At 52.7% G+C, this 12695-nt stretch overlaps 1 protein-coding gene across 1 annotated transcript in view; it reads right to left on the bottom strand.

Annotated features, from left to right (window-relative positions):
- The window catches only part of lrpprc (leucine-rich pentatricopeptide repeat containing), a 41093-nt gene that overhangs the window by 16841 nt on the left and 11557 nt on the right, over nucleotides 1–12695 (bottom strand). Inside the window, exons 16-24 of the mRNA XM_067236873.1 lie at nucleotides 12445–12499; nucleotides 11661–11767; nucleotides 11108–11185; nucleotides 10705–10767; nucleotides 10479–10592; nucleotides 9479–9609; nucleotides 9270–9355; nucleotides 4387–4591; nucleotides 383–507 (exon numbers count right to left, since the gene is read on the bottom strand). Of these exons, the coding sequence (XP_067092974.1) occupies nucleotides 383–507; nucleotides 4387–4591; nucleotides 9270–9355; nucleotides 9479–9609; nucleotides 10479–10592; nucleotides 10705–10767; nucleotides 11108–11185; nucleotides 11661–11767; nucleotides 12445–12499 (964 nt within the window). The remainder of the gene's footprint in view (nucleotides 1–382; nucleotides 508–4386; nucleotides 4592–9269; nucleotides 9356–9478; nucleotides 9610–10478; nucleotides 10593–10704; nucleotides 10768–11107; nucleotides 11186–11660; nucleotides 11768–12444; nucleotides 12500–12695) is intronic.

Genomic DNA, 12695 nt, shown 5'->3' with positions numbered 1-12695 from the left:
GGGATGAGGAGAGATGGAGAGGGATGAGGAGAGAAGGATGAGGAGAGAAGGATGAGGAGAGATGGAGGGGGATGAGGAGAGATGGAGAGGGATGAGGAGAGATGGAGGGGGATGAGGAGAGATGGAGAGGGATGAGGAGAGATGGCGAGGGATGAGGAGAGATGGAGGGGGATGAGGAGAGATGGAGAGGGATGAGGAGAGATGGAGAGGGATGAGGAGAGATGGAGAGGGATGAGGAGAGAAGGATGAGGAGAGAAGGATGAGGAGAGATGGAGGGGGATGAGGAGAGATGAAGGAGGATGAGGAGAGATGGAGGGGGATGAGGAGAGATGGAGAGGGATGAGGAGAGATGGAGAGGGATGAGGAGAGATGAAGGAGGAACCTTTCTGCAGCTGCTCGGTGTCTCCCGTCTCCACCAGGGCGACGATGATGTCATGGATACGAGGAAGCTGACCGTACTGCTTCTGACACTCTGTGGCAGCATCCAGGGCCCCAGACAGGTCCTTACTGAGACATACACACACACACACGGACACACAGACACACAGACACACGGACACACACACGGACACGGACACACGGACACACAAACAGACAAAAAGAGGGAAAAAGGCTGTCAGAACGTTACAATTAAACATGTCCAGCTCTATGGAGCCACAGACAAGTCTATTCCAAGCCTTGACCTTTGACCTTCCCATACAGAACACTGGGACCTGCAGCAACAAAGGGGTCTTTTAATCTATGACAGGTGGAGGAGGAGATGAGTTCTTATACAAGAGCCACCCACCCACACACACCCACTCTCACACACACACACCTGTCTGGCACGGCTAATGACCGGAGAGAAAAAGGAGAGATGACCTCTACTGATCTTTAGCCTCTTGCTTGTATCTCAATTCTGTCAGTTTCCCGGGCCTCACCCCTTCCTCGCTGACCTCACCCCTTCCTCGCTGACTTCTCCCCCCAGCTGCGGAATTAAAGGAACATGGCAACAAAATGTGCCCCCCCCCCCCCCGTTCCTCCTCCTCCCTTCCTCTTGACAGGAGGTCAGATGGAGAGATAAAGAGATTGAGAGAGAACGGGGCGTCGGGGGGAAAACACCACTCCAATCCTTCTATTGTTACTGTGCCTCCGTCAATGCGCTGATTGGCTTATTACCATGCCAATCAAACAGAGGTCAAAGCAGATAGGGGCTCGGCTTGGAGGCTGAGGGGGGGGGGGGGGGGGGGGTCAGGAAAGCGAGCGGGAGGGGTGTGTGTGTGTGGCGGGGTGGGGGCGGTAGCAGGTGTAATTTCTGAAGTGTTTTCAACTGTTGAGATTATATAGTTGGGGCCCAGAACCATGTCTAAACCCACCCTACACGTGAAAAATATGAAAGAGTGACCTTGCTGTGGGGGCCTCAACAAGGCGGTGAGAGGGGGGTGGAGGGGGGGAAAGGGAGGATGGAGGAGGGAGGGCACCACACACACAGGATGAGTGATTGAGTCGGGAACGTCAACTGGGCTCTCAGGCAATCGCTTCTAATTGAAATGAAGAGGCACAACATTATTCATCAACCGGGAGAGTCAAGAGCCAATTCAACCAGCAGCTCCCTGATTGAACAGCACTCAGGGGCGAGTGACAGTAACAGCAACAGAGGAGAGAAATGTAGAGATTCAGTTGTGTTTGTGCGTAGTGGGTGCTGGGGGGGGGGGGGGGGTGTTTGTGTGTGTGTGAGTGAGTGGGGGGGGGAAGCATTTTCGGCTTTATCAAAAAAAAAAAGAAAAGAAAAAGCTTTTGCTTTGGAGAGAAACTTTCCTGGAAATGAATCCTGTGGACGTTGGCTTGAGTAGCATATGTGTTTATGTGTGTGTGTGTGCACCACAAGAGCAGACCGCCTCTGGAACGAAGCACTGTGATTCTCTGTGTGTCCTGAGCCAGAAAACCAGGTCTGAATAGCTGACTGATGGTTTAAACCTCTCTACCTCCATCCATCCCGATCCCACTCCTCCCAACCTCACTAGACCCCTTCTTACGGGGGAAAGAAACCCCCCCCCCCAGTCAGTTGAGGAAAAGCGACCGGCATCGCAATTATGCCCCCTCTTCCCCTCCAGAGTGGAACTAACCATGTTGAAGGCTTCATAATTTCCCCTAGGTACAATTTAGCTGTCACTTGCGTTACGATTTCCTCAAACACGTCGTTCCCCCCCACCCCCAACCCTCCGTTAATGTCACCAACTTTGCATGTCAAGCACTTTCCAACCAATTAAGTTGTGAAAGAAGGAGATAGACCAAAAAAAGAAAAAAGAAGAGGCAAGTGCTTTACCCAAAGAACCTGAAGGATTAGACAAGAAAGCTCATTTCATTTCATTCCCTTCTTCCTCGCCCCTCTCCCCTCTTTTGTTCCCTGCAGACTGGAAGACCTGTTATCACACCACTGTCCCTCAGGAAAGAGGTCTGGATCTAAGGATCTGTGTGAATGTGAGCGCGCCAATCATGACATTTCTAGCTCGCTGAGTGTCAGGTTGTCACGAGCCCGTGCGAGCGCACGCATACACACACACACACGAAATGCAGCTTGCGCCATTCTGTCTCCTCACTTGAGGTAAGCCTATTTATCTGTCCCACACTAGTCTACGTCGGAAGAATAGATCGCTAGGGAGTGGGAGTTCTTCCTGCGCTGCTCTCCATCTCCAATCCGCAGTCTTCTGACAGCTCTCTTCCTCCTCCTCCTCTTCTTCACGGTCTGTCTATTCATCTGATCCCCTCCTCTCTCTCTCACTGCACAAGAACAGCTCCTGCCATCCTCCCTTTGTTAGGCTCATTAGCATCCGGGGCGTTAATCGTGGCTATAACTCCTGAGAGGCGGTTAGCCTAGCGGTTAGCCTAGCGGATAGCCTTTCTCTGCAGCGCGGGGCTGAGCCCAGGCTAACGGTAGGAACGCGCTGACGGGCTGTCAGCGCTAATCTGGGGGAGAAGTGTTCATTAAGTCATTACTGCTGACACAGTGATGAGACAGCGGCGGGAGAGTGACACGGCGCTTTGTCCTCACGCCGCGGAAGACGCCGACGCTGAATGACGGAGAGAACAGTGGGAGCGGGAAGGGGATGAGACTGAGAAAGGGAGGAGAAGAGAGAGGAGGGGTGAGAGGGAAGAAGGGGGGGGATATTTGGACGGATAAGTAGAGCGATTAAAAATGAAAGATGACGTTAAAAAAAAGAGGGGAACGAAACGTGAATAGAAAGAGAAACCTGACTCTCTTCAGAAGCCCCCGCCACCCTGACAGACGGGTAATGGTGGCTTTTCTCTACCTTTCCTTTTTTTTTTTTGCTAAATTCGATGAAACTTTTACACGCTCGATGGCTACAGTAAAAAAAATAATGACAATCTACCAACTACAGAGGAGGAGAGAAGGAGGGAGAGAGACAGAGAGACATAGAGACAGAGAGAGAGAGAGAGAGAGAGGGAGAGAGAGAGAGACAGAGAGAGAGAGAGAGAGAGACAGAGAGAGAGAGAGACAGAGAGAGAGAGAAAGAGAGAGAGAGATCTCTTCCTTTGTTTTCATAGCTGCTAATGAACCTGGGGGGGGGAAATTACCAAGCTAATCTCAGAGACGGCAGCAATTAACGTGCGAACCTGGTCGCTGTGTTTGTGGAGCCGTGACTGACAGCAAAACAAACAACCCCAGGGGGGCACGCAGTGTGTGTGAAAACAAACTGTGTGAAGGTGCACAGTTGGCCCCCCTTTCTCTCCCCCTGCATGTAGGGGTACATTGAGGGTCAGGGGTGTGCGTGTGAGTCGGGGTGTTTGTGTAGGTGGGGGGGGGCGCCTTCTTGCAGAGCACTGCACGGCTGTGGCAAGTCCAGCAATTAGTGCTCGGTACATAATTAACATGCAAATGAGATGATCTACTTAAAAGCCGTTCTGACAAATAGAGCTGAATACAGGCCCAGGGGGCGGGGCTATAGGGGCCGTGAGGCCAACGCTCAAAGAAGCCTATTTGCATATTAGCGTTTTAGCGAGAAGGCATTGATAGCCATCGCCGGTAATGCTAGCAGGACTCTGCTTTATGGAAATGAGGGAGAGGGAGGTCATGGTTAGGGGGGGGCAGCAGCTGCTGGTTGATCTCCGCACACAAACAAGCACAAAGCAGTCCTGTGACCCCCCCCCCCCAACCCCAACCATGTTACCCCCACACCCAGCCCCTCCCAGGCCGTGTCCAAATCCTCTCTCTGTCTGAGGCGCTGACCCAGAATGCACCTCTGGTCATGATCGTCGGGACAAACTGTAGAAGGCGGGCTGGCACCGATCCCAGGGCCAATAAGGACGCAGAGTCGGGGGGGGGGGATAAGAGCGTCTGCTGAATGACTAAATGTTGTGTGTGTACACAGTCTTGTATGTTCTCACCTCTGCAGGTAGGCGGAAATGAGAGGGGAGCAGAGGTTGGCAGAGGGCTTGGCCAATCCCAGAGCGAAGATGGTGTCCTGGAGTCTCCTGACCACGTCGGGGCCTTTCTCCTTGGTGGCATTAAGGACGTGGAACATCAAGGTGACGGTGGTGTCCGTGATGGCCACCTCCATCTCCTTCATCTCCTTCAGCATGTCTACCGCCTCTGCAACGGAGGAGAGGGAGAGGGAGGGGAGGATAAAGTTGAAGATGTTCGAAAGGGACAATACATTTACAAACTCTAGGCCGGTTATACCCCCTCTCGTCTCTGGAATCCCCACATGAGTATGAGGGTTAGGGAACGATACGGCGTAGGATGCACAGCCAACTGTGATATCTTTGCACAAAAGACAATCCTTATCCTAAGGGCTACACTCTTATGTGGCAGTTTGGGAGAGTTTTTTGAGCCTAGTATCCGTTCTCCCAAATGAGAGAGAGAGGGAGGGAGAGAACAAGTGAGAGAAAGAGCAAGGAGGGAAAGAGGGAGAGAGAGAGAAGAGGGGATTAGAAGGAGAAAGAGAGAGGGAGAGAAGGGTGTGTGAATGTGATAAAAGGCCCCTTAGATAATTTCATGTGGGGAAAACAAACTGCTATTAAAACAGCATTTTGCACCCAGCAGGGATGCGAATCTGGCCGTATAATGCCAATTCCCAGCTAATTGCTACTTGCATTTCTAAACGAGACTACAATTACCGGGCCCCCACAATGGGGGCCGTTTTTTGTCGTGTCCGTGTGGAAAGCGTGGAGGGTAAATTATAGGTATGCGCCGGGTGCCCGCCGTGCCCTCGCCATGCCCTGGCGGCGGGCACGGGCGCCACACGGCCCCGTAATGGGTGCTTTTTAGCGGGCCGGGCTCCCATCTGGCTGAGGGAGATGGAGAGCAGGCAGAGGCAGCTGCTCTGTCGCAGGGCCAGATAATTAAGATGTGTTTACACTGTGTTTAAAGGCCAGCTAATGGGCTGATACCGATAGGGTCTGTTTGCACCCGCGATACTAATCATCGCAGCCTGGCCCGACGCAGAGAGAGATAGGGAGGGAGAGAGAGAGCGAGGGAGGGAGAGAGTGTGAGATAGAGGGAGAGAGAGAGGGAGAGTGTGAGATAGAGGGAGAGTGTGAGATAGAGGGTGAGATAGAGGGAGAGAGAGAGGGAGAGATAGAGGGAGAGAGAGAGGGAGAGGGAGAGAGGGAGCAACAAAGCATTCAACCGCACCACGTAGAACCCACATTTACACACACCGCAGAATCTACACACACACACCCACAAAACACGGAAAGAGAGTACTACAACATTGACAACAACAAAGCGTACTATCATTTGCTTTGGCCCTGATAACTGCTGGCATGCAACTTCCAGCTTCACTGGAGTTGCATGTGTTCAAACTGCCCCTCTCTCCTGCTGCTTGTGGGGCTGACTCTCCCGTACCAGAGCAGGGCCAGCCAGCTAGCCGAGCAGCGCACCCAGGTGTGGGAGGCATTCAGATCCAATGATCCCTCAACAATGCCCCTGGCAGGCGAGTTCCCTGGCTATTACACCTCTTAATCCACACTGTTTCACTCAGTGGTGAAGGCGATGACACTGGAAGGCACGCACACAGTCACAAACACACCGGGCACACACACACACACACACAGGGCCACTGGTGAGTGCTTTGGCATCCAAATTCCAGTCTGCCTCTCCATCTCCACGCCCTCCACTCATTTCCCCACTGTTGTTATGCAAATCAGGTACAGGCTCTGTGACTGTCACAGATTTGATGAGGTAAAAAGGGAAACCGGGATGGGGTGAGGGCTGGGAGGTGGGGCTGTGATCGTGTGTGAGAGGGTGAGGGCTGGGAGGTGGGGCTGTGATCGTGTGTGAGAGGGTGAGGGCTGGGAGGTGGGGCTGTGATCGTGTGTGAGAGGGTGAGGGCTGGGAGGTGGGGCTGTGAGCGTGTGTGAGAGGGTGAGGGCTGGGAGGTGGGGCTGTGATCGTGTGTGAGAGGGTAAGGGCTGGGAGGTGGGGCTGTGATCGTGTGTGAGAGGGTAAGGGCTGGGAGGTGGGGCTGTGATCGTGTGTGAGAGGGTGAGGGCTGGGAGGTGGGGCTGTGATCGTGTGTGAGAGGGTGAGGGCTGGGAGGTGGGGCTGTGATCGTGTGTGAGAGGGTGAGGGCTGGGAGGTGGGGCTGTGATCGTGTGTGAGAGGGTGAGGGCTGGGAGGTGGGGCTGTGATCGTGTGTGAGAGGGTGAGGGCTGGGAGGTGGGGCTGTGACCGTGTGTGAGAGGGTGAGGGCTGGGAGGTGGGGCTGTGATCGTGTGTGAGAGGGTGAGGGCTGGGAGGTGGGGCTGTGACCGTGTGTGAGAGGGTGAGGGCTGGGAGGTGGGGCTGTGATCGTGTGTGAGAGGGTGAGGGCTGGGAGGTGGGGCTGTGACCGTGTGTGAGAGGGTGAGGGCTGGGAGGTGGGGCTGTGATCGTGTGTGAGAGGGTAAGGGCTGGGAGGTGGGGCTGTGATCGTGTGTGAGAGGGTAAGGGCTGGGAGGTGGGGCTGTGATCGTGTGTGAGAGGGTAAGGGCTGGGAGGTGGGGCTGTGATCGTGTGTGAGAGGGTAAGGGCTGGGAGGTGGGGCTGTGATCGTGTGTGAGAGGGTAAGGGCTGGGAGGTGGGGCTGTGATCGTGTGTGAGGGTAAGGGCTGGGAGGTGGGGCTGTGATCGTGTGTGAGAGGGTGAGGGCTGGGAGGTGGGGCTGTGATCGTGTGTGAGAGGGTGAGGGCTGGGAGGTGGGGCTGTGATCGTGTGTGAGAGGGTGAGGGCTGGGAGGTGGGGCTGTGATCGTGTGTGAGAGGGTGAGGGCTGGGAGGTGGGGCTGTGATTGTGTGTGAGAGGGTGAGGGCTGGGAGGTGGGGCTGTGATCGTGTGTGAGAGGGTGAGGGCTGGGAGGTGGGGCTGTGATCGTGTGTGAGAGGGTAAGGGCTGGGAGGTGGGGCTGTGATCGTGTGTGAGAGGGTAAGGGCTGGGAGGTGGGGCTGTGATCGTGTGTGAGAGGGTAAGGGCTGGGAGGTGGGGCTGTGATCGTGTGTGAGAGGGTAAGGGCTGGGAGGAAAACGAGGGGGAGTTTGGAAGGAGAGAGGTTATAGGGGGGTGAGGGAAAGTGGCTGGCAATTATTATTATTTTTTTTATTTTTTTGCTATTTCTTGGTTGTGGTTTTTGGACTCCTGGGTTGTCAAGTTCTTACAGTTGGCATGTTTTATTCCTCTCTGGGTTTTGGATTTGAATCCCATCTGACAGTGTGACAACGGTGGTGAATCTCTGCATCTCCAGACCACCACAACACTGTGACAGGCCAAGGATGGGAAAAACACAAGCAAGTAAGCTTGCCTGGTTATCACAGTCCGTGTTGAGGGCTAGCGCTATAGATTAGCGCTACAAGCATAAATGTAACAGCTCATTAGCTGACTAGCCAAGATGATAACCTGTTAGCTTGTTAGCGACCTGTTATCCAAGTACTCAGTGTAAGCTAGCATCTCTGTTAGCCAGCTACCCCATGTAAATTAGCAACCTGGTAAGGCAGATGGCCAGAGCGAGATTTTAGGCAGCTAGCGATGCGAAAGCATCAGCATGAATATTGGGGAGAGGCGCGACAGATCATCTCCTCCTCTCTTCCCTTCCCTGACAGCACGGCTAATCAGCATGGCCACTGGTCTGGATGTGATGGGAACAAATGGAGCCCAAGCCTGCAGATCAGCCCAGCCAGCCGAGGCTGATAGCCTGGCTAGGGGAACTCCCTGACGGACAGATAGCATCCTATATCCCCCCACTATCCTCCATCCAGGTAAACAAACATCACACAGGCCATTAATCCTTCTAATTTCCACGAGCCCATCCCAGCCCATTCCACCACCAGCGCTAGGGGCAGACCCAGTCGGCTCTGCCCTCGAGGGCGGCTGCTCGCTGGGGCAAGGTGTTCTCTGAGGGGGGGTGGGGGGGGGGGGGCGGGGGGCGGATGGAGGTAAAATAAGGAAGGAAAACAACAGAGCCATTAAAAAGGCGGAGAGCCAGAGAGCGGTCGTGCCAGGAGGCATGATCTTCAAGGAGGCCGTGCTGTCGAAGAGCGCGGGCTAGCTCCCTGACCAGCCAGCTGTGCTAATGTGGATGACAAGCCCCCCGCACTCACTCTGGCTAATGGCCGCTCCCCCCCCCACCCTTGCCCCCACCCCCAGCCCACCTTCAACATACCACCCTCAATTCCTAATCCCCCCCCCCCCCCAGCCCCCCACCACACCTCTGCTTGAATTCACATGCAAATCTGTGTGTGAAATGTTCAAGCACTTTCTACCAATATGATACGCCATTAGTATCAGGACCGATTTCTGTAATTCTGTTAAAGTAGCGTGAGTCCTGTAATTTCCCTCTACTCCCACTGACGGGTGAGGTGGGGAGGGAGTGAGGGAAGGAGGGAGGGAGGGGAGGCTCTGAGCAGGAGAGTGACGTGCCTCTACAAGGAGAGGTAGAGAGAGAGGTAGCAGGAGAAAGGGAGTAGAGACAGGGTAGACATTTTTGCTGTCACTGTGTGCACAAAGCACAGACAGTGAAAAACACACCGTTATTGTAATTGGGACGTAGATAGGCTGAGAGAAATCCACCGTGGCATTCAGATAATGGTTGATTAATGTGGAGAATTCTGAGAGATGCATGTCAGCTCTCTCTCTCTCTCTCGCTCTCTCTCACACACTTTACAAGAAGCATGGAAAAAGTCTCCAAACACCTACATTAGGCCTACGTCCCTGCCGAGGAGGATTTTCCAATAGGCTAGCCCACTTCTAAGGGGCGTTTAAAGTGATGTCTGAGCTCCCAACAGTGCCTACTCACCCTCCACTCTGCCGTGCAGCGACAGCAGCTTCACCAGACCCAGGTACTTGCTGGGATCCAGGGCCACAGAGGAATCTTGACGGCTCCTGGGAAGGAAGAGACACTTAGGTGTTTAACAACTTTTAATAGATACAAATAGCTCCCAGTTATGCATCGTGGGAGTGTGTGTGTGTGTGTGTGTGTTTGTACACGTTCATTCGTCAACTCACATTTCCCTCTTTAAGTTCATCGCCTCCTCCACATTGTCAAGGCGACAGCAGAGATTGATGAGGGTGGCGTAACCCCCGGCAACCATGTCTTCCTCGTGCTGCTGCTTGAGCTCTAGGGCCCTGTCCAGTTTCTGATTGGACAGGAGAGATGCCAATCACAAGAGTGTCGAACCAACAGACCCTCACCCTGACCCTGTGGTAGGATCGTACTACAGGGATAGGGTGAGGTGTGGTAGCAGGGTCAGGATGTGTAGGTTAGGGTCAGTAGGTTAAGGTGTGTAGGTTAGGGTTAGGGTGTGTAGGTTAGGGTTAGGGTGTGTAGGTTAGGGTTAGGGTGTGTAGGTTAGGGCTAGGGTGTGTGGGTTAGGGTTAGGGTGTGTAGGTTAGGGTGTGTGGGTTAGGGTGTGTAGGTTAGGGTTAGGGTATGTGGGTTAGGGTGTGTGGGTTAGGGTGTGTGGGTTAGGGTGTGTAGGTTAGGGTTAGGGTGTGTGGGTTAGGGTGTGTGGGTTAGGGTGTGTAGGTTAGGGTGTGTAGGTTAGGGTTAGGGTGTGTGGGTTAGGGTGTGTAGGTTAGGGTGTGTAGGTTAGGGTGTATAGGTTAGGGTGTGTAGGTTAGGGTGTGTAGGTTAGGGTTAGGGTGTGTAGGTTAGGGTTAGGGTGTGTGGGTTAGGGTGTGTAGGTTAGGGTGTGTAGGTTAGGGCTAGGGTTAGGGTGTGTAGGTTAGGGTTAGGGTGTGTGGGTTAGGGTGTGTAGGTTAGGGTGTGTAGGTTAGGGTGTATAGGTTAGGGTGTGTAGGTTAGGGTGTGTAGGTTAGGGTTAGGGTGTGTAGGTTAGGGTTAGGGTGTGTGGGTTAGGGTGTGTAGGTTAGGGTGTGTAGGTTAGGGCTAGGGTTAGGGTGTGTAGGTTAGGGTTAGGGTGTGTAGGTTAGGGTTAGGGTGTGTAGGTTAGGGTTAGGGTGTGTAGGTTAGGGTTAGGGTGTGTAGGTTAGGGTTAGGGCCCACCTCCTCACTGCAGAGAGTCAGGACGAGTGCTTTCAGAGTGGGACCCACAGGTTTCCCTTCTGCCTTCAACTCTGCTAGCTTCCTCTCCAGCGCAGACACCTTGCCTTCCGCATCCTGGTACAAAACAAACACACACAAGAAAAATGTGTGTGTGTGAACAATCATATTCCACACGCACTCATTCGCCTTCCCTCCAAATCCTGGCATGTATGACATGCACACTTACAGCGAGCTTGGGGCTGGACTGTTCTGGGCCGTCAGTTTGGCCCTCAGCCAGGAACAACACAGCCTGAAACAAAACAAGACGACAACATTGAGGAGAGACGCAAGGGGCCCCTCACCCTAAAGAAATGTATCATTCTGCCCATGTTCATGACTGTGGACTCAAATGAAGGGTCACAATGATATGCTATAATTGTTATACATAAATTATACATTATTGAAACAATGTATCATAACATTGGTGTTACGTTAACACTACCATTTAACACATCTGCAATTCCCCCTTCGGGGATGAATAAAATACCTACTATTGCTTACACCCTAACATAGGACTACGTGGATGGCTTAATGGTCTGACAGGCTAAACTAGGCTAAACTAAGATAGGTTAGGCTAAAATAAGCAGCACCTTGATGAGCTCTGGGGCTTGGTAAGAATCCAGAAGGTTCCGGATGCCTCTGTAGATGTTCATGGGGATGGTGATATTCTGGGAGGGTCAGAGAGAGGATAGATGGAGATTAATCATCTGTTACACGCCGACGAGCATGTCTCCATCACCTGAACCTGATCGTTCTACTGGGCTCCCAGATTGCCAATCTGAAAAGAGAGACTGAGAACATGGGTATTCTAGCTCTCATTACTCCCCGACACGCTTCACATCTCTAATCTCAGATCGGCACTGTGTAAACCAAGGTTATGGCCTGGCTGAACATCTATGAATGAACTCAATATCCGTGTGTGTGTGTCTGAATATATATGTGTGTGTGTGTGTTTGGGGTCTTGTCTGGATATTAATGTCTAATATGAGTGTGTATATATGTGTGTGTCTGAATTTATGCACGTGTGTGTGTGTGCGTGCGTGCGTGGAGGGGGCGGGGGATCTGATAGTCTAATATGAGTGAGTGTGTGTGTGTGTGTGTGTGTGTGTGTGTGTGTGTGTGTGTGTGTGTGTGTGTGCGTACCAGACTCTTGAGCAGGTGGAAGAAGTGCCTCAGCTGAGCCTCCTGAGCCTGCACCTCCTCTGCAGTCATGCCGTTGATCAGGTTGTACAGGAAGTAGGCGGTGTCCTCTGAGGAGAGAGAGCGGAGACCTCAGACACCCAGGCCAGGCAGTGTCCTTGTGCTGCTTGCCGTCCTTAGAGTGTCTATTTTATATTCTCTTTGCTGTGTAGTTGTGTGTGTATAGTTGTGTGTGTGTGTGTTCTGCTGACCGAGCCAGCTCTGTGGCGGATCAGTGAGTGAAGTGTGAGGTAATGTGCGGTGGGCTGCAGTGACGCGGGACCGGGCGAGCGAGGGCAACAGGATGTGACACGTGTAACCGTCTCCATCTCTCCCACCAGCACAAACACCGGCGCTGACGCCCGGGTCAGACGACAGTAGCTGACACACACTGACATGGAGAGACGTGGCCGCACCACACACACACACACACGCGCACGCACACGCAGCTCTGCATGAGCTGTTTAACAACTCAGCACTGTGTCAACAGCCAGAGTCTATTTCCCTGTGACAGTCTTTTTGACCAGCCCTTTCGCTCGCTCTCCCAAACACACATATGCACATACACGACAAACTGGGCACAGGCATCATAACGCAGAGTGAGCTTGTCAGCAGTCAAATGCTACTAAGACTGCATTTGCAGTATATGTGTGCGCGCGCGCACACACACACACACACACACACACAACTGTCAGATATGATTGTTGGTCTCATGTTGGGAGTGTGTTGTGTTGACATCAGCTCTTACCACGTCTGGAACCTTCTTTTGTGAAACGCTCGTCTTTGAACAGCAGGGCGGTTATCTGTAGCCACAATCAGAATATTATGTCTCAGTGCACCTTAACATAAACCTAACATTTCAATTTTTACTGCCTTCCCACCCACACATACTGGAGATGGCAAAGTATTATTTCCACTTTTTTAATTAACATTAAATGAGGAAACAAATATTCCCAAATATATAATTACAGAATCTAGCTGTAAATAATTTAAAATTGT

This window comes from Osmerus mordax, chromosome 5 (genome assembly GCF_038355195.1).
Source record: "Osmerus mordax isolate fOsmMor3 chromosome 5, fOsmMor3.pri, whole genome shotgun sequence".
Taxonomy (NCBI): Eukaryota; Metazoa; Chordata; class Actinopteri; order Osmeriformes; family Osmeridae; genus Osmerus; species Osmerus mordax.
The sequence above is the reverse complement of the archived record's forward strand: the minus strand, read 5'-3'. Positions and strand labels throughout refer to the sequence as shown.